The sequence below is a fragment of the Pholcus phalangioides genome, unplaced genomic scaffold (genome assembly GCF_987345545.1).
Source record: "Pholcus phalangioides strain wild (caught in Gottingen) unplaced genomic scaffold, Ppha-v1.0 ptg000007l_1, whole genome shotgun sequence".
Lineage (NCBI taxonomy): Eukaryota > Metazoa > Arthropoda > Arachnida > Araneae > Pholcidae > Pholcus > Pholcus phalangioides.
Window position 1 is genome coordinate 8,187,056 of NW_028301600.1, and position 22,647 is coordinate 8,209,702.

Sequence of the window (22,647 nt, forward strand, 5' to 3'; positions counted from 1 at the left end):
AGCAGTTAGATGAATACAACTTGCAACTACTGATTTTTGTTAAAACTTAATTCAACAAATTTGATAACTTAAATAGAAAGCAATGAATCATGGGTCATATTATGGTAAGTCTCTCGTAATATTATTTTCTATCAGTCTGAGTCGTTAGTTTGAGTATTTTCACAATGAAGGGGGGTTTACTGCACTTCACTTTTATGTTACACAGAAATTAGCAACAATTGAAATTGAATTAATAACTCTGAGGCAGGCAATACAAAATATCAAGACTCATAAGTAGGGCAAATAGAACAATACTACTCTAATAGGGTTGTGGTTCCACAGAATCAACATGCAACTAAATAATTATTTTATATAGCATTTTTTTATCGGCAGATAACAACTGGATCTAACCACTTTTTAGATAAACATAAAATCAACGATTAGTGCTCAACTTAGTGCATCGTGAGTGAGATAGCAAACGTGAGCAAAACTGAATCGGCACACTGCCTTTTATAGATCTTATAACATGACGTCATGAGTTCAGTTTCATTTTCATGATTGCGATGTGGCCACAAAGGTTGTTAATAAATGGAATAACTTACCTCTGGAGATTGTGAATTCTAACACAATTGACACATTTAAAAAGAAGTATGATTAACATAGTGGAATAAATCAAGAAGCTATTCATACTTAGATTAAGACAACCATAATATTTTTTATGGGCAGTATATTATAGCCTATAGCATTATTTATTAGTCGTTTTCTTTCATAATACATGCTTTTATGTTAGGTTGCTATATTTTGGTTATATTTGATATCCATATTTTCTATGGGCATCTTTTTTCTGCCACTTTGCAGAGGAATTTGCCTGTTGTGGCCTTTGTGTTTGTATTTGTATTAAAAACTAGTGAGGTGTTTAAAAATAGATTAGGTTATTAATTTATTAAGTTTTCTCCAAGTACAATTAAAAAAATGCTTTAAGCACACATACGCGTGGTTACAATGTATCTAGTTTCATATCGAAAGTCACATTCGTAGGGGGGTGTTCATTTTTCGAGTTAAGCACGCTGACAGAAGACTTGAGATGTGAGGTGAGAATATTCTCGGAGAATGAGAATATTCATTTTCTCCTGGATGTAAAAATTGGAGAATAATCGAGAATATTCATTTTTCTTTTAAATAATTTAATTTTTTCTACTAATTTTGTTTATACTGTGTAATATAAATCAGTTTTCATTGTCTAAAACATTTACAACAAAACAATTTTTGGTATAATCACCCCCAATGACAACTTTTAATTTGAGAATATTCTCCAGGTCATGACGAGAGGTTTTAAAAGTTTGGTTATAAAGGTTTTAGAAACCTTCTTAAAAAATTATTTTAAAATTAGATAAATTTTCAGAAATAAGTTCACAACAAAAGAAATTGAACCAAAGTTGATTGATAAAGGAAGCTATTCTTATACAATCATTTTCATTGTAAGATACAGAACTGTTGTTTTCTTCAATGCACACACACTTAAATTCTGTATCACTCACATTTCTTTAAAAGTTGTGCAATTCAGCCCCATGTTGGTTTACTTTTCTTGCTTTCAAACTTTAATATTGTGGTCTATAAACTCCAATGTTTCTATTTTCTTGATGGGAAGAGATATGGGGACAGGGAATATTCTTGAGACTATTCTCTCAAAGGACTACTACAGTAGACTCTCGGTAACTCGACACGTGGATAACTCGACATCTCTTATTCCCTTGGTTGGTACAATACTAATTTCAATGTAGGAAAACCTCTCTAACTCGACACATGTTTGGCTTAACTCCGCTTAAGTCGACTACGATTTTTATCCCTTCACCACGACTGGTTTTTATAATTGGCCTTCTATTATCAGTTATAAGAATTTTTTGACATTGTTCAGGGGTACTTTAAGAATCCTTTGTTCTCTATGATGGGTCCCTTTTTTGCATTGGGGGCGTGTATGTGAAGAATGAATATTTGAAATCTGTTGGCTTGCTTATCATTTTAGTGGAGTTTCCAAAAAAGGTCTTTCATTCTTTTCACGGTCAAAAAAACGTGTGGATATTGTCCGCATCCAAAATTAGATTAAAATCTTATCTATTGGGAGTTTTGATATCGTCTGTTGTGAAGAATGTTTTCGGTGGTACTCAGTTTCACGATTTCTTGGAAAAAGAGTAAAAGAAAAAGAGCTAAAGCCTAGTTAGACGCTGAATATGTCATTTGGTTGTCATCTTGATTATCGATGGCCGTGAATACAATGGCTGTACGCAAACATCACACTTTAAGTTTAAAATCAAAAGTTTAAATTAAAAAACTAGAATCGGGTAAAACTCAGAGTGAACTCGCCAAAGAATATGGAGTTGCACGGAACACTATTTCAACATTTGCCAAAAATAAGAAAATTTCTTTGTGAGTATTTGAATCTTATGAACCAAGCAGAAAACGCATAAGAAAATCAGACTTCAGTGACGTAGAAGCAACTCTTTTGTGGTTTGAATCCACTCGGTCTCACTCAATCCCATTACCTGGACCATTAATTCAAGAGAAAGCAAAGGATTTCGCAAAAAATCTCAATCAAGGTATTTTACAGCGAGCAGTGGATGGTTGACCTGATTAAAAGAGCGCCATCACATTGTTTATAGGAAAGTTTGCAGAGAGAGCACATCTGCATCTCAAGAAACTGTTGAAAATTGGAAGAATGATATTCTGAAGCCAATGATAGAAGGGTATAAAGATGCAGATGTGTTTAATTGTGATGAGACAGGTTCATTTTTTCGCCTAACCAAACGCTTGCCTTCGAAGGCGAAAAAAGTAAAGGAGGTAAAAACACACGTTTGACAGTTCTTTTGGCTGCAAACTATAGAAAAATTGAAACCGTTAGTTTTATCGGAAAATCAAAAAACTGCAGTTCAGATGAAGTATCTACATCATCTCGCCATGATGCATTGAAAGCTGTAGATGTGATACGTCGATTCCTACGCACTCAGGAAAAAGCCGAACAATCGCGGGATAAACTGAACAGTGTGGAATTTTTGTTTTCTCTGCGGAAAGAAAAACAAACAAATATACTTGATTATTTTTCATGAGGTTAATTTTTTTATATGTTTTGATTCTATTATGAAACAACCCCAAATTAAAATTAATGAGAGAATTAGCATTTTATTTAATCGAATTTTTTGAATGCGTATAATTACGTACACAAAAATGATCGGACAAAAATTTAGAGCGAAACCCTGCTAACTCGACATCCGCTTAAGTCGACATGTTTGTCAACAGTTTTAGGGTGTCAAGTTACCGAGAGTCTACTGTATTATAAATTACTAGAGAATATATATTCTTATCGAAAATATAATTATTCTCAAGTTATTTATTATAATACACGTTATTGCATATATTCTTGATAATACTCTGGAAAGATTTTTCGGTAACTGAAGAATATTCTCATCGAGGAGGGTATTTGAGAATATTCTCAGGAAGCACTATTATTATAAATAACTTCAGAATAATTCTTATTATTTTCCATACGAATATTCCCCAGTAATTTATGCAAGTAGTCCTACCAGAGAATATTCTCAAGGATATTATACGTAACTATATTATGAATAAGAGGAGAATATTTTCATCAAGAATTTATAAGAATATTCTCAAGTTATTTATAATAGTAGTCCTCCGAAAGATTATTCTCGAGAATTTTATATATCTACCGAAGACTAGGGGAGAATATTACCCACAATTTCACAGTACATGTGTGGATGAAAGATGGAAAAACTCTCAGCTCAGTTGTGATAACGTGAAATTAAATAAACAAAGTGTAAAATTTTTTCTCCTAATGTGAATCATTGCTCATTAATCAAATCAAAATTTGTTAAAACTTTTTGCTCATTATGCAAATCGCTCATTAACCGAAGTTCCACTGTATATAAGTATTGTACCTTTAGACTTCAAGTGGTCCTCCTGCCTTTATTATCAAAAAATTCTAAATATTGATGGAACAATATTTCACTTTATGCAGCTGAAAACCACAAACTTCTGCAAAATAGCCACATCATGCTTTGACCATAAGATATTTTTGTTTAAATAGATTATTTTACTGTCATTCATGAGTAAAAATATTAGGATCAGAAAATTCAAACTAAACAAATTTCAAAAGGGATGTTTAACATGTCTCATCTTTCAAATAAAATTTCTAATTCTTACTCATTTTCAAATTTCACAGCAACTTCATCTTCTAACACATCTGTAATAACAGCCTGTAACAAAGAAAATTATGAAAAATAGCTAGCTTATATACTATACCAAAATTACATACATTTGTGACTATCGGGGCATGACAAATCAAAAAAACATTTATGCGTCTGCCAAAGGAACAAAGCAAATTTTTTTTTTTGAGAAAAACTATTCAAACTAGCGCTTTTCTTATTTTTCCAGCACTAAGTTACCTCTTTCCACGTAAATAGACGCATTGACATAATTTATAGAATTTTTGTGCTGTCATCAAACCAATTTATTAATCACAAAACATAAAATTTCAGGTGCTATCACCAATTTTATAGTGGCCATGGTGACCTGGCACCTGGGATTAATCAAGACTCAGTGATTATGTGCAATGACAATAGCAAAATTATATTCTTAAGCATTCGCAACATTCACTTAACCCTTTAAGCAGTTTTTAAAACTTTCTTGATCACATTATAACTGCGACAGTGGAAATCATTTGACCTTCTAGAAATTGCCACCTAATTTTCAAAAAAAATATTTTTTTCTGATAAATGCCCCACCCCAAAAACGAAAATAAAACAAAAGAAAACTATAATTATTCTGTTATTTATGCTGTAAGCTTAATCATATAACTACCTTAAAAAAGGGAAAAGAAAAACATTTTTTTCTCTTCTGTTATCAGACTTTGAACAAAAGCTAACTCTGCCCACCAGCAGTTGATTGACAGAGGAGAAGAAAACTTACAACTGTATCTGGAATCGGGGATGCAGACATGCCAACATTGGCATGAAGCCTCTCAGTAGTGATGCATGTTGAGCTTTAAATGGGGAGGGGTACCCCCAGAACAATTATAGCCCGGTAAACAAAATTCAAAAATTAATTTGTTTATTTTAAAAAAAATATCAATTGAATGTTCATCATACAGCACCTCATAGGCCCCAAAACCAAAGGGCTTAGGCCTCACAAGCCCTCTCTTTCCCATGCAACTTTGTGAATTCGCCGAGTTCCTTAGTAATTCATAAAATTCAATGCAATCCCACCCGTCATATGCCCTTGTGGGTTGTATACTAACATCTAGCAACCCTAGAGTCCCCCGTTTTCTTCGCATCAGAGCACCTACTATGTGAAACATGCTCTCCGTAATAAGTTCTGCAGGCTTGATTGGCAATATCTGTGCAAAGAAACCCGGGTCCAGACCTGACGCACTGAACTGCCCAAAAAAAACTGTTTTTAACCAACAGCGCGGGGTATTTTAACCGCGAAAAGAACTTTTTGTGTGCTTTTGGGCATTGAGTAGTGCAGCAGGTGTATCCAATACCACTACCACCTTTACCAGACATAGAGACTGAGACTAACCACGAGCCCTTCCGGAGGACGGATTTCATATATATATATATTCCTTATACTTTCAGATTTTATTCACCCTATCGTTATACTCTTATGTCAAACTGGATCGTACGTTCGCCATTCCCCTAACCTTCCAGAGGAGTACTTGTGTGTAGGAGATGCATGAAGGAAAGGAGAACGCTTATCTTACTATATACGTACGGTCGCTGGAAGGAATGATCATGAACTGCGGCTGAGCTTGTCTTCTCTCAAGTTGTCTCACACGCATATACAAATTTACCATCACAATAAAGATCAATGCAATTTTAAAAAAATGAAAATAAGTGAAATACAGCAAGAAACCCAAAGATTTTTTTTTAAAGAAAAATATACAGGGGGTATGGCATTTTACTGGCGAACCATTGTTTCTAGAAGTATACTCCCAAATAGAAAAGTTTCCAAATAACGTATGGTACTCAGACATGTCATTCATGTTTCAATGGGCTTTAGTTTTTAAAATAAAAAAATTAACATTTTATACAGTCCCCGTGTGCTCAAAACCCAGTTAGAAAGTTGTTGCTCTGTCTCTCTTGATGTAAAAAAATATATATACCATGTTTCTAAGTGAAATATTCACCGAGATATTCAAATTCCTAAAACGGAGAAAAGTCGGGGAAAAACAGCATTAAATGAGTTAAAACAGTTTATCCACATTCAACACTGTTTTTTCCCCAACTTTCCTCTGTCTTTGGAATTTGAATATCTCTGTGAATATTGCATTCAGAAACCTTTTTTTTAACCCTACAGTGAGAAAGAAAATCTCAAGTAACGATCCTTGGAGCGGCAAGAACAACAGGAAGGCTCAACTAAAAGATCCTGACATTCAACCAATAATTGACTTAATGGAATCCACCGAGAATAAACCAATGCAACAAGACGTCACCTCTTCTAGTCTGACGATGAAAAGATACTGGGCACTATGGGACTCTGTAGCTGAAATATGGCATGCTGTACTACAAATGGGAGTCAAGAGGATGGAAAGACGTTCAGATAGAGACTAATCCTACCAATAGGCCGAGTGGAAGAAGTTTTGAAAGAGTAGCACAGAAGCCTGACTGGTTGACATTTTGGCATAACCAAGACTCTCCAGAAGGTCTGTGAAAAGATTCTATTGCAACAAATCCAGAGAGAGAGAGGAACGATGCGGAAAAATGGTATAGGAGTTGTGACACCTATGCCGTTCGCAAAGGTTCTATGAAGTGCACCTGAGCCCACCTTCAATGCTACAACATTGGTACGTCATTCGAGAGAATTGCCCTGGACATCCTAAGACCATTACCCAGAACTCACAATGGCCACAAGTACATACTTGTGGTGATGGACTATTTTACCAAGTGGCTGGAAGCGTATCTTGTTCCTGATCAAGAAGCAGTGACGCTAGCTGAAATTTTAGGGCAAAATTGGGTGTCTCGATTCGGAGTCCCTTGCTGATCCATTCCGATCAGGGAAAAGACTTCACTTCAGCAGTTTTCGGTGGCATGTGCAAGCTTTTAGGAATGGAAAAGACACTAACTACGCTGCTCCATCAAGAATCTGAAGGGATTGTCTGGAGATTCAACAGAGCCATCATGAACCACTTCTCGCTCTTCATGTTGCAGAACCAACAAGATTGGGACTCAAAGTTACCACTTGTTAGCCTACCAAACTGCCATCCACGAGAGCACCGGATTTTCACAAGCACAGATGTTCATGAGACGAGATCTTTGGCTGCCAGGTGACCTGCTGTTTAGGCAACTGTCAAATGCTCCTTTTCCACCGGAAGAATACATCGAGGCACTCCAGGAACGCCTCGAGGATGTTCATCGAATTGCCAGAGACAGGATAAACATCAGCTCTGAAAAGATGAACTGCTATGACGTGAAGGCCCCATTGCACGACCTCAAGGAAAAATACTTTTTCTGGCTCTGAAACCCGAAGCGCAAGAAAGAACTTTGCCCGAAACTCCAGACAACTTGTGAAGGACCCTACAGAGTCGTTAAGAAACTGAATGATGTGGTAGTGCAATGTTTGTCTTGCATTTCCGGGTTCTTTATTAATTTAACCCCAGTGATCATTGAATGGATGACAATAATGAATGGGACAAGACTTTAGTTAAATTATAAACATTTATTCTATTAACTATTAATAATTAGTACAACATTTTTCCAAATAATTATCACAGCACAGTTAGCCTTTTCTCTCAAATATTACAATGAGACAATAAAATAGAACGGTCTCTCTGCTATGTCCAGGTATTCACGTATTAGTTCACATCGTCCACAGGACACTCCAAGATGTCTCCGTCAATCTGTGGTCTTCAATACACCATGGTAGGAGAAACCCTGATACCAGGTTTGGACGATTTTGTGTCTTGAAATATCCTTTGAGACTATAGGTCAGCCATTGCGTAGAAAACTTGTGGCGGACATCAAGAGAAGTCCAAGGGTAGCCGGTCTGGCCACTAATCAATCCGCAGGTGATGGGATCACAACGATGTTTGATTATCACATGAGGTCAAGCAATGAGACGGGTAAGATGCTCATCTACCATCGTGAAGGTTGTTGTCAGAGTCCCGGGTTCAAACCCAAGGGAGGAAATAGATAAGTTAATTTCCCTAACGAACTCGAGGTGACCACCGATAGACAGCGCCTTCACTTCCAACCCATCTCACTAATGGCAGTAAATTGCAATATAGCGATATGGCCAGAGTTGGTGTTTGGTGAAGTAGGGGTAAGATGCCAAAGGCACACCTTCCCAAATTTAACACATTGTTTCAACTGAGAGACGATCTGGCTCGCGCCTCAACAGGACGTGACGCCTTAGTAATGAAGACAGGAAATAAGTTGGAAGAAGTAGTAGTCGTGCACATCTCTATCTGGTTTTTATACAAGAGCGTTCCCACAATGCTTCATGACAGAACCAATCCCAAGATCAAAGGTGTGGTATTGAGCTTGCATCTAATTTACATAACTTCATGAGAGAAAAGAAAATATTGTAACAAATATAACACAGAATCTGGCAACCAAATTAAAGACAGCGGCCGATCGGCAGACACATGATCCCACCGATTGATCCAGGAAACAATATAACGTAAAACAAATTAAAATCTATTAAAAATAACTAGAATAAGGACCATTTCCACGGGGGCCTAAATGGTAATGTTACAGTAGTTAGAATTCAAAGGTCTCCATCGTCAAAGTGCAAGGTGGCCAGGTTCACCTCAACAGACTACTTTACAGCACACCAACTCTGGTTATATATCGCCATACAGCAATTTCCAACCAGTGGAGTTGGATGGAGAACAAAGTCGCCATCCATCGGTAGTTGCCACAGGCTCGGTAGGTAAAGAACTTGTTTCTGATGTCTTTTCCGGATTCAGACTCATGTACCTTGACGGTAACCTTTGTAGTGGAAGAGACAAGCATCTTACCACTGCATCACTAGGCACACTTCAACAGACTGACTCCCTACCACAGTGAGTGACAAAGTATAGCCTGCCTATTTTAAAGGAGGGGGCAGTGTTACGAAGATTATTTACAGGTGAAAAAAAATCACAATTTACACAATCAAAAGTGCATTTTGTTGAAAACCCCTCTAAGTCAGTAATGCCCTTTTGTCAAAGGAGAAATGTGAAGGTGCAATGCGAAACATCCACATTCTTCTCGAAGGTTAATTTTCTGCCTGTCAAGTGGTGCCATTAATTTAGTACTATGAAACAGAATTTTTTCTAATCTCTCTTTTTCTCGAAGCTTCTACCATACCTATAAAAAGTGATGCCATCACAAGAGGGTGGTCAATTTAGTTAGACTTTATCCTCAATGCGAGAACTCTAATCTGTAGGTCACTCTTTGGTTAGTGCGTATCTTTGCTTGTGAATAACTAAAAATTGCTGTTCTGTGACGTCCTGCATTTTGTTTCATCCTCTGCTCATTTCAAGGACTTATGTGAGACATTAACCAGAACAGTATACAATATATATAGGTTCACGACTAAGGCAATACTTATACACCATGAAAACTCAAGACATTTGTCATTTTCACTATAAAATGTGGAAGCCAGATGGCAGCACTAGTATAGCACAAAAAATACAAGTCTGACAATTTGCACACGCACATCATATTCTCGCAAACGAATTTGTTGGAAATTACCCAGAGAAATGTTTATGAGATGCATGCAATAGTATGATCTATGAATTGAACTTTTATGCATCCATTTACAAAATTTTGGATATTCAATATATTATTGGGCATCTATGATATCACTGAGATTTATAAATTAAAGTGAAAATTATTACAATATCACAATGTCAAGAGACATGGTTTACCCCCTAGCAATATAACAAAGATACAGCGTAAGCTCTTGAACAGTGAAAAGGATTAAGTACCCGAGTCCCCTAAGTTTTAAAGGGGATGAATCCTCTTAATAATTCATGAACATAAATATTGTAAAATGCACCTCTCCTTCCCATTCAAACCCTTGAGTCACATGTAGAAGACAACCAACTATAGATAGTTCCTTGTCGAATTTTTTCCTGTTTTCTTTGTACTGACGCCTCAAATAAAGTATAAGAGTTGATCTTTTTCATTCGGTGATAAGGAAGGGACATAATGATGTCGGCTGAATTACACGAGAACAATCAAAGAATAGTGATACCATTCACAATTCAGATATTTTTAGACCCCAACACAGCCACTTACACAATCTCACCAATGACTGGTAGCTATATAGTAAAAATACAAACACAATGAAATTGATGTGCTCAGTCTCTTCAATCATTTTCAAGGATGACAAGTGAGACGAAATGGTGATTATGACTACCAAATCACAACTGTTTTAGCAGTATTTATTGATATATCAAACTATCATCTAAATATTCAGTATCATCGCTATTTTATGAGTGTTCCTTACATGAAATTCTGAGAGGAATTCTTATAGTTAAACTGTGAAAGATTTTCCAATATAATCAAGACATTTCTATATGCATAAAACTTTTATTTTCAACATAAAAATTCATTCAAATAAAGAGAAATCATTGGACCCAGTAGGAAGAATTTATTTCAATAATTCATGAAAGATATAAATCACTTTACATGAGAAATATTATCGATCTATAGGCTATCACACAGAATCTTTTCAACAATTAGGCAAATTTTCATGACAAATTATTAGTTAGTCTCAAAGTGAAATATGTTGTCAAACTCTCAATGTAATATTATTTGAGATCAAAGGCGTATAATTTACAGTATTTTATTTTCGGAACAGCTACAGTATATAATAACTTTTTCTTTTGGCAACATTTTTCAGTGATTTCCTTTCTAGCCTGTTGGCTCTTTTTCTTCCGTGTGCAGTTTTTTCTATCTGCTATTATTATTTCCTTAGGCTGCCTACTGTTGGTTATCGTCTGAAGGTGATGTCACCTCCTAGAGATCAGTAGTTATACAATAATGCCCTTTTTCACGGGCACTGATAGGACAAAAAAAACAACATAGGATACAAAATTAAAATTACAAAAGAAATATTATACAGAGTGTGTGTATGTATATATATATATATATATATATCATCATAAATTACCTGAATTTACATCATTTGGAGAAATGATCAATTGATGTTTAGTGAGTATTCTAACTCTTTTTCAAAAATTGGCTGCATGCGACCTGCGGACTAGCTGTTGGCAACCCCTATAATGTTAGGCAATTTTTTACTTCATTCTTCGCATACTTCATCATCAGCACCGCACAATTTTGTGACACACAAGAAAACGATCCAACCAACCATTTCTAGCTTTGGAAGTAGATGTGTCCAAGTTCTTCTGCAGCGTCAAAGCTGACGAGTCCAAGTTCTGCAGCTTCTCGAGCTGCCACTGTGGTGGTCGAGTGTTCATAGTGATAGACTCCCATCGCAAGGATTCGGGTTCAAACCTCACTGCTGCCACAGTGGCTGTTGGCTGAAGTTAGTTTTGTGAGGTTCCCAACTTTGAGGCACGAATGCGAGCCAATCGACCCGTTAAAAAGTTTCACCACAGAGAGCAACAGGCCTACAATGGTACATGCACATTCCAGCATGTACCAATTCATTAGACTTTCTGCAGAGGAATGTAGATGAAGTGTATGTGTCATTTAATTCTAGTAGCTACTCAAGTTCTTTCTTGTAGAATCGGGTCGGAAATACATATTTTTTTCTTGCGGAAACAAACCTATCATACACAACTGTGTCTATAGCAGGTTCTTGTCTCTTCAGAAATTTATTTTTTCTAGCTTGCTTTCTATTTTTCAGCTGTTCTTCTTGCCAGTATTCCTTTTGCTTCAAAACGGAACATATACGTGTCCTCCAGACATTGAATTCATTTGCAACAGCCCGAACTCCTATTTTACGTTTTGCACTGTAGATATATGATGGCATCAATTTTTTCTCTACGGAATCTCTTCTCTCAATGAGAGAGAGCAAGTATTATTAGAGATAGCCATGTATATTAAACAGTGTGAAATTATGTAAAATACACAAGCACAACCAGCAAACTTGGCATCAAAGTTAACAAACATTAACAAAAACTTCAGGCAAAAATTTCATTGAAAATTAGACAAAAAGTGGTCAAAATATTAGAGCTTGTGCTGTCATTCAATTAGCATGATATAAACCAAAATTACAGCTATTGGTGTCTGTATATGGGTTTAGTCCAATGGAATGAATGACGAAAATGGTGTCCGTGACAGAATCTGAGGGTAACTGATAGAGATTTCTTTCAATAGGAAGAAGATTCTCAATAAGGAAAGTATTGAATCATATAACAATTAACTGATATTTAATTCATCTATGTAAGGAGGATGATTCTGCATGCCCGTACTCGTCTACAACAAGCACACACATATACGTATAAACAGACAGAGTAAAAGGAGAAAAAAAGAGAGGAACTGAAACTAAAACTAAAGAGTGTGGGTGGCCTCTTCCTGGAACGTCGTCGGGGGAGAGAGGCCCCTTCTGGGTGGTTTATCTTTCATCCTCCCCAGTGTTTTGCAGTGAAGTCTTCAAAACAGCTTCTACCTAGTTCAAGACCAATCTTTTAGGAGCTTTGAGTGCCCGACCGAATCTGGATGTTGGTCCTGCGTAAATGTTGTTGTCGATGGGAAGATCAGGATCTGAAAAAGATTTGTCACTACAAGAGAACAAATTAGAAGGTGCATTATCGTGCATTTCCAATGGAAAAATTCTTTGTATTGGATGCAAAAATGTTCCGGATTAAGACTTCACTATGACAGTTCTTATTTTTCTATCTCTCCCCGGAATCAGCTGAGTGATTCTTGCCAAAGGCCAATCCATTCTTTTTTTGGAATCGTCCCCAACTAGGACGACATCCCCAACTTTCAACTGGGTTGATGATAGTTTCTTCTTTCTTTGAATTAGTAGACCCAGATATTCTTTACGAAACTGCTGTCGTAAATTGTTTGACATTTTCTGTCAGTATCGGACTCTCTTTCTGAGGCTGGTAGCTTCGCACTCATCAACGTCTTGCACATCGTAAACCATGTTTTGGTTTAGAAACATCGCGGGTGTTATGGGGGTTAAATCTTCTGTACTTTCCGACACATAAGTAAGGGGTCTTGAATTGATGACAGACTCACAGTCACACAACACTGTTGACAGCTCTTCTAGAGAAAGAACAGCTCTTCCCAAGGTTCGCCTGAGCAATTCTTTCAGTGTGCGTACTAGCCTTTCCCACCAGCCACGTATTTAGCTATTTTCTCCAGGTCTATAGTACTGAAACTATTGTCAGCACCCCTGAAGTTAGTACCATTATCGGAATATATTACCCTCGGTCTTCCCCTCCTTGCTATGAATCGTCACAGTGACAGAAGGAAAGCATCGGTCGATAGAGCAGAAACTAATTCCAGATGTACAGCTCTATATATTGAGCATGTAAACAAAACTATCCAGGCCTTTTCCCCCTTCTTAACATACAAGGGTCCTGCCAAATCCACAACTTTGAATACCGAAGCATCCTGTACCCTATCCAATGGAAGTGATACGGGATCACTGTTAAGTGATTTAGCCTGAAATCGTTTACATCTAGCCCAATCTTTCAAGACGCTTCTTATGAACCTACAACCCCTCTGAATATCCAGAATTTTTCTCTTAGAATACTTAGAAGAATTTGGGTCCCTGCATGGCAGTTTTCTCTATGGTAATATTCAATTAGCCGACGAGTAAATGGACATTTATCAGGTAACAAGATAGGCGATATGAATGAGGGTTTGTCTACGTGTTCAGTTATTCGAGTCCTCACTCGTATGATACCGTGTCTCTATTCAGGTCCCACAAAATACCCAGAACCAACGTGATTCCTGAACACTTAGATACTAATTTATTGGGAACGTTGCTCTCCCAACCTTTCAAATTAAAACAGCCTCGCGACATTAATTGTGAAGCCTGTTCAATGAATTTTTCTTGCTGCTGTAGGCTATTCACTCCAGTTATACAATTATCAACATAAAATGAATGTTTTAACTGTCGCGCAACGTCTGCGAATTCTGATTGCGTATCATTGAGGAGATGATTTATAGATGCAGCAAGAAGGAATGGACTTGAAGAAACACCAAATACAACTCGACAATGTCTGTAAATTATTTCTTCATTGCTAGAAGGAAAGAAAAAACGAAAATAATCCCAGTTTCGGGAAGAAACACTCAATTGAAGGAATGCTTTCTCTATATCGGCAGACAAACCTATGGGATAAAATCTGAACCAATCCAAAATGTCCGTTATTAATTCAATCATGTTAGGGCCAGTATACAAACAATCATTTAATGATAATTGCCCTTTCTCTCTGGACGTTGCATCAAACACCGGTCTAATTTTCATTGTTTCACTATCTGTTCTCACAACAGGTCTATGAGGCAAATAATGACAATTTTTATTCTCAATTTCGTTTACTGGAACCTTTTCTATAAATTTCATTTTTACCCATTCCTGGAAAACGGATTGGTATTCAATTAGCATATTATGTTTCTCGGCGAATTTACACATACTTATTAATCTGTTACGCGTCAAATCTTTGTTATTTAATAATTGTGAAGGATCAATTTTGAATGGCAAATCTATTTCTAATCTGCCTTCGTCAAGTGTTTACAAAGTACATTTGAAATTTTCAACTATTTTATCTACCTCCTCGTTTACCTTCATTTTTTCTATAGGGTCTCGAATGCCTAATGTTTCAACATTCCACAATTCATTTACATCTAAGTTCATTGAAAGTAACGATGTTGCCACTCTACCACTGAAACGATTTTCTGCAAGGTTTTGCTTTCCAATTAGAGTACAACCTAACTTGGTTTCAATTACCATTAAACCACAATTTAATTCAACAGAATTTCCTGTTACAATATTTCCGATTGCATCAGCTCCCAATAACAAATCAATTTCATACTCGCCCACCTGCAAATCTAATATGTCAAGACCTTTTTCTTGTCTCCTTTCCCCCCCCCCCATTGATGCCCATTGCAACTTCAAGCTATCAATGATCCTCTGAGTAATAGGCGCTGAGACCCAGAGTCTAATAGTGCTCTGACTAATATATCTTTGTCATTGTAACAAATTTTCACTGCAAGAGTTTGCAAATAGGCATTCTCTGTTAAGGAGTGATTGGATAACGCAGTGGTGTTTAATACACTGTTAGAATTATCCAAGCTAACATTATTAGTATCTTCATTTGGACACATAATCTCTAAATGGGATTTATCACACTTTAAGCATTTAACTTTAATCTTACAGTTGCGAGATAAATGTCCCACTTTCAAACAACGAAAACATGCTCAATTTTTGACAAGTATATTTTTCCGTTCACTGAGTGTCATTTTTTTAACCTTGAGACACTCTGCCGACTTATGGTTTTTCATGCAAAATATACAAGTAAAATTTCGCTTACCTCCGTTATCAGAATTAGCGTTAACTAACGCAGCAATGGTGGGTGGTTGGGGTTCCTGTTTCTGTGGCACAAACGTTTTCTGCATACCCAGTCCCGTGCGAGCTAGAGCAATCATCTCTTCACTTCTAACTTCTCTTTGAAGAAACTGCATCAGTTTATTTAGTGAGCGCACACTACCACTTTCCGATGCATCTTTACTAGAGCAGTTTCTTTCCCATGCTCGGAGAATAGATTCCAGCAGACACGATTCTACGAGTGGCTCCAGAAAATCAGCAAACTTCTCCTTTGTTTTTTCTAAACTTTCCAATGCCATCAATTTGCTTTCCAAGTTGTCGTAAAGCTCTGCAAGATCTGCCTTGTTTCTTCCTGAAGTTGCAAAACTCATGACCATTTGAAGAAGGTCTCTGACGTATATTTGGACCAACAAATCGTCCCTTCCAAATCTGTCCTTCAACTGCGAAATAGCTTTTGCATAATTCTCTTTGGTCGGTGGAAAGCTCTGTACAAGACGTGCAGCTTTTGACTCCGGAACAACAGCTTGTAGCAAATACTGGAATTTATCTTCTTGTGCGATGTCATCATCTTCGTGAATTTTTACGAATTGAGACCAAAACGCCAAGTAGTCTCTAGGATCACCACCGAATGTTTTCAACACAAGTATTGGAAGCTTAAACTTTTGTTTCTGAGAAGTTGACTGACTCCCTAAAGAGTGTGGGTAGCCTCTTCCTGGAACGTCGTCGGGGGAGAGAGGCCCCTTCTGGGTGGTTTATCTTTCAGTGACTGTTAAACACGGATTCGAAATACATTATTTAAATAGATTTCTGCTGGGATATTTCTATTTGGTCGTAAAACAGGGGTGACTGCATCTGAGGGGTGACCGTTAACAGGGGTTTTACTGTAATAGGCTTTAGAGCAGTGTTTGAATTATACAAGTCCATTAGCATTACATTTCTCAGGAGCTTTTTTTTTTGTTCGGTATACATTGTATTGTAGTACTGTTTCTCCAGTATGTTATGAGGGTGATCGGAATCTCCTTACGACAAGCGGAGCATATGTAGTACATGTTTCTCACACTAGGTAAGTGTAAAACAACTCATCCTGAGTCAATGTGCCAAGTGGCATTGCTTGGAAAGGTTGTGTTTGGCGTACGTAAATTTTTTTGTAGAAGCTGTTTAGCCCGTTCCTTTCTTTGTCATGGCAGACTTACGTGAACAATGCAGGTCTAAGAAATTTTGCTTCCTGCTCCAGAAAAAAAAAGAAGCAGAAACTGTTGGGATGTTAGAGAAAGCTTATGGTGATGCTACTACGGATAAAACTCTAGTGTATGGATGGTTTCTGCATTTTAAATAGGGTGAAATGTCAACTGACGTTCAATCTAGATGCTAACAAGATTGCACGTTTATTTTTTTTGTCACTATCATCTTTTTTTTTTTAACAGTCATAGTATTATTCATTTTTTGGTGATGTGTTGATAATTTTTTTTTGGGCAAGAAAAACGTCCGAAAGCATGACTCCGTTTCAATTTTTGTGACTTCTCTTTATGCTTTCTGGCATTTTTCTTGCAAAGAAAAAAATTGGCTACACACAACAGGTTGTAGAGTGAAACCTTGTTACAATGCTCGATATAACGATAATTTTCTCAGCAATGATAATTTTTCAACTTCTGTTGAAATTATAATGATAATCCCTTTACAATGATATTTCTTTTTTATCCAAAGAGTATCATTATATCGAGGTTTCACTGTATAATTTTTTATTTTATTTTATACTTTTAATAATTTTGATAGTGATCACATGTTTTTTTAGGTAGGTTTTCTTAGATCACAGAAGAAAAAAACATGACTGAATGTCTTTGAAAGAGTTTATATTCTTTATAAATGGCCCGAGTATATATTCTTAACTGACTTCCAGTAATCCGGTGATTTCAGCAATCTGGCATACCCTGGTCTGATATGTGCTGGATTAGCGAGTCTAAAATCGTCAATCACTGGATTATACCATAGCTCTTCCAAAATTGGAGCTGATTTACTTTAAAAAGTAGAAATTTATATGCCACCTTTCTATTAACTACAGAAAGTTTCACCTAGCCAAGTAAGGTACTTTTACTGTCCTCTCGCTAATAGCATAAAAAACTTAATCATTCTAAAATGTGGCTTTGGATGCACTACTGAAAATGTGTTTTTAAAAAAAAAAAAAATCCTTTAATGCAAGTCGGACAACTGCTTTGTTATACCAAAGCAAACGAACGAGGTGGATATATTCGGTTTTGATAAAAACAACTATTTTTACACCGATTTCTACTAAATCTTTCCAGTTGGAATAAGCCCGGTTGTATAATCTGACGGAGCTCATCCCAAAGATTTAGAAACTATTGAAAAGTGAATTTCAAAGGGAAAAAATGAAAATGTTCCCATTCGAAAATAAGTTTCTAAAGTACTAATGAATATGCATGCATGTATAATTTACCATACACTTGGTTATATATCGAATTGAAGTTATCTTTGAAACGTATTGATATTTTCGGTTTTTTCTTAGATTATAGAAATGATGAAAATTGAAAAATTCCTAAACTATTCAAAGCAATATTTACGAAAATTGCTGTCTTAATTAACAAATTACAGTGAACCAATGGTCTCTTAGTATATATACTGTAATATCATTTGGAAATTTTGTTTCTATATACCTTGTAATATGCGCCATTCTCTCCGCAAACTTCAACTGACAACTCTTCATCCATCTTATCAACAGAGGACTGGCTGTTGGAAGAAAGCTCCTCCATGGAAACCTCATCCATTGTATTCCATATATATACAAATTTGTATACACATGCCAGAGATGGATCGTTCACTCAGACCCGTTCTTCACAACACAACGTATAATTTGGATAGGAAATGGTCCAGTCAGTTACAGCCCTGTATAAAGTTGTAGTTCCGATCTGTTTTGTGTTGAACATCACGTGACCATATTCATCGAGATGAGACCGGATAGGAAGATCGGTCCTTTTTTTCCATCCATGGCTAGACAAGCTATATTTATTCGAGGAAAAAAAAGAGGGAATCGGTTCGCAAACACCGAAAAATATGGGACATTGTCAATTATCTACAAGCAGTCGCTAAATTACAACGAAATTGCAAATTAAAGCTATGATGACCCTAGGTCCCGTATTTTTAAGGACATTCACGTTTTTTCCCGCTGTACTTCCTTGCAGAAGTGTCCCGGTTTTCCACGTATTTTCAACGAAGCAAACTTGACTTTTTATTTTTCAAACCAACGAATAAAACTATTTTCTCAACTCAGAAATTACATTACGACAATTATGACTACAAGAAAGAATATTTATTTCCACATACAGTTATTAACAAAAGAAAACATACACATCGAATATTCAGAATACAGTTATTAACAAAAAAAAGCACATCAATTCACCAGAACAACACTCCTTATTCTTTAAAGAAACCTAATAATTCCTGGGGGGGGGGGAATCACTGGCTGGGGCTAACCATTAATTTCATCCAAACTCGATCCAGGAGCTCGAAAGTCCCGCCAAACGACTCTCATCGACGTGAGCAGATTTCATCACTCAACGTCCGAAGTTAGCCATTTGGGGAGGGGGGGGGGGGAAGGAAGGGGACCAGTGCCCACTGTGGCGAGACTTTACGAATCGGCCCGCATTCATGCGTGGAAGTTCGAAATCACAGAAAACCAACTTCGGCCGAACAAAGCTGTACGCAAAATACCTACACCTCTTCATTGGACCTCGATCGAGGATTTTTTAACAAACATTAGGGGAAACACAGCCTAATCACCAATTCTATTTTCCTTTCTTAACAATTCCTATTGACAGCCAGGGGAAAAACACGAGGACCACACAACCGTCGACTTATCCACAGATGTAGATCAATCCGGAGTGAAGAATCTAAAAAAAACCTGAATAAAGAATTATATGTTACAGCGATAATGGGACAATGAGTCGTCTTATGTTTATTGAATCTGAAATAAAGATATACATTACAGCAACAGTTGCGACAATAAAAGTCGTCTTATACATAGGCTGACCATATTTCCTCGAGAGAAATACGGGACATCGGGATTCCAAATACGGGACATCGCCAATTATCGCCAAAAACGACGCCAAAACCAAACAAAGTTGCCAAATATTGTTGAAATTACGGAAAAATCACAATGGCGGGAAATGATGCATTACTGCGAATTGCAGTGGATTAAAATGTATTCCACGAAAAAAAAACGTTTACCAAGGCAAATGTGGGAGATTAATATCCCATATATAGTTGTAACTATCATGAAATAATTTGAGTTGAAAAATAATTTCAATCTTCGACTTCAATAAAGAATAAAAATTCAAGAAAACCGGGACACTTTTGCCAAAAAGTCGGGACGGCCAAAAAAAGAGAAAATACCGGGACTGTCCCGGGAAATACGGGACGTATGGTCACCCTACTTATACATAACAGTAGATGCGACCATAAAAGCTGTCTTATACATAAAAGCAATAGATGCGACCATAAAAGCCGTCTTATTAAGTCGAATAAATACGAAAGATAAAGATACAATTAAACATGATATAAAGTTGAATAAATACAAAAGATAAAAAGAGAATTAGTACCCATCGATCGGTATAACTCCTGTGACCATAGACTGAAGTCCCATCGGTCTACATATATGCAACGGCGGACCGAAATCCACATCGGCATACATACCTGCGACGGCAGACCGAAGTCTCATCGGTCTACCTATCTGCGACGGCGGACGGATGTCCGATCGGTCCAGTCCTCACGCTGGTGCGTCTTCTGGCGTCAGGCAACAGCGGGTTTTATCTAGAGACATATAGAAATTCTCACGCTGGTGTTGGCCAGGCACCAGCGATTATCCTCCGGATGGTGGAAAACCTCCATTCCACTCTGATCTTGGAGCAATGTCCAAATTGATCGTGATTATCTTGACGCAATGTCAAATTGATTGCGATTATCTTGACGCAATGTCAAATTGATTGCGATGATGGAAAACCCCAATTTCCACCCCTATCTCGAAATAAAATCACGGAATATTGAAGCACACCAACGAACTGCCGGCGGGTACAGTACTAACCATCGTCGCTATGGTGGTCGAGTGGTCATAATGACGGACTCGCATCGCGATGACCCGGGTTCTAACCCCACCGTCGCCATAGTGGTGGTCGGCTGAAGTTGGTTTTCTGTGGTTCCCAACTTCAAGGCGAGAATGCGAGCCGATCTCCCCTTTAAAATGTCTCTCCACAGAGAGCAACAGACCTACAAAGAGTACAAATTGTAATTCAATCATAACACATCACTCACTTTAGTTCTGAAATATTGATGGCAGCACTGAAAAATCAAACACAACACCACATATGCACTCAGACTGTTGGGTACACACACAGTTAAATTTCCGGCACAACTCACTAGGCAGTAAATCACCCACAAATGGTGATAGACCTGAGTTGTGCTCGGTTTGAAAGAAAGTACTAACCATCACTCCCTACCTTCAAGGATCCTAGCGCGTCCCTAGTGCCGAGGAACAAACGATCTTAGCCGCACAACGAACCTTCGCACAGAGCTACCAGTTCCAGTTGATCAGCGCCAACCGCGTTCCCGCTACGAACGCCATGCAGAGGTCTTCACTTCGTTCTAAAGCGAACCTTCAGGGTAGCTACTCTCTTCGGACTCGTGGCTTCCATGGGATCAAACCTCTACACACACCACACACGTTTTAGTTCACTGAGACGGATCATCAGGCAACGTCCGCCACACCTTTCCGTCAGCGCGGATGGCCCTCCTCCTTCAGTTACTAACACCCCCGCCACGTGAATGTAAGTGTGCAGTGATTTGCTCCTCGAACGTAGGTGTCGAGGAGATATGATCGAAGTGTTCAAAATTTTCAATGGGATGGATAGGATGGACCATGAACTTTTAGTACACCGCCAATCGACTGCTTTTACAAGGGGACACCAGTATCGATTGGTGAGGGACAATGCAAGGTTATGGTGTCGCAGGGAATTTTTCTCTAATAGGGTTGTTAATAAATGGAATAGCTTACCCTCGGAGGTAGTAAATTGTAACACAATTGGCACGTTTAAAAAGAAATACGATAAACATGTTGGGGTAAATCGAGAAGCTATCCATTCTTAGAATAAGACAACCATAAGTATTCTTTATGGGCATTGTATAATATTTTATCATGTGTATATATTGTTTATAATTTGTGTTAATTGCATTTTTAATGGGGTTGCTGTATTTTTGAAACATATGACATCCATATTTTTATGGGCATCTTTTTATCAGCCACCTCGTTGGGCATTTTGTCTGTTGTGGCGTTGTATTTGTATTTGTATTTGGAGGATGAGGTTAATCCCCACTAGCTGTTATCGAGGATCCTGGTGGAGCATGCGATCGTGAAGGAGCTGCCCGATCTTAACCGAACGAACAACGAACCTTCGCATTATAGCTACCAGTTCCAATTGATCAGCGCCAACCGTGTGCCTCCACTATCCCGGTCGACCAGTCCAGTCACCTCTCGGGGGATTCCGTGGATCACGGCTTGGAGATGGACCAGAGCTTTGTGGATTTTTCTCTTGTCTCATTGTGATTCCGATCGTTCGAGTGACGACCGCTCCCTCCGTTAAGGTGGGCGCCTCGGAACCACCGGGTTGTCCCGAAGGACGCTGGGTGCGAGTTACTATGCCGAAAGTAACTCGCGAGGGTCGGGCTTCAGAGGAGGCTGCAATGTCCCCACACACATTACAGCCTCCACAAAAACCCTTCGTGAGGTGTGGGGGAACCTCGACTCCACAAAACCCTTCGTGAGGTGTGGGAACCTCGACGAAAGCACACCAGACCCGACGTTCGAGTCGTGCAACTCCTGGCAGTCGTTGCTAGTCACCCCTTAGCACCGACGTCAGAGAAACGAACTCGCTTTACCACGACTCACCTCACCCTCTTTGGGCAGAGAGTGACTAAGTGATTGATTGTATGAGTGACCAAGTGTTTGACCACATGAGTGACCGAGGGATTTACTGTACGAGTTCCAAAGTGAGTGATTGACTGTATCAGTGACAAAGTGAGTAACCGAGTGATTGACCATGTAAGTGTCAAAGTGAGTGAGCAAGTGATTGACCA

General features: G+C 37.9%; 1 protein-coding gene across 1 annotated transcript in view; it reads right to left on the bottom strand.

The window, feature by feature from the left end:
- The window catches only part of LOC149084886 (fragile X messenger ribonucleoprotein 1 homolog A-like), a 102,150-nt gene extending 83,771 nt beyond the window's left edge, over positions 1 to 18,379 (bottom strand). The window contains exons 1-2 of the mRNA XM_089232621.1: positions 18,180 to 18,379; positions 4,192 to 4,244 (exon numbers count right to left, since the gene is read on the bottom strand). Coding sequence (XP_089088747.1) covers positions 4,192 to 4,244; positions 18,180 to 18,290 — 164 coding nt within the window. The 5' untranslated portion in view covers positions 18,291 to 18,379. The remainder of the gene's footprint in view (positions 1 to 4,191; positions 4,245 to 18,179) is intronic.
- Between the last annotated feature and the right edge of the window lie 4,268 nt (positions 18,380 to 22,647).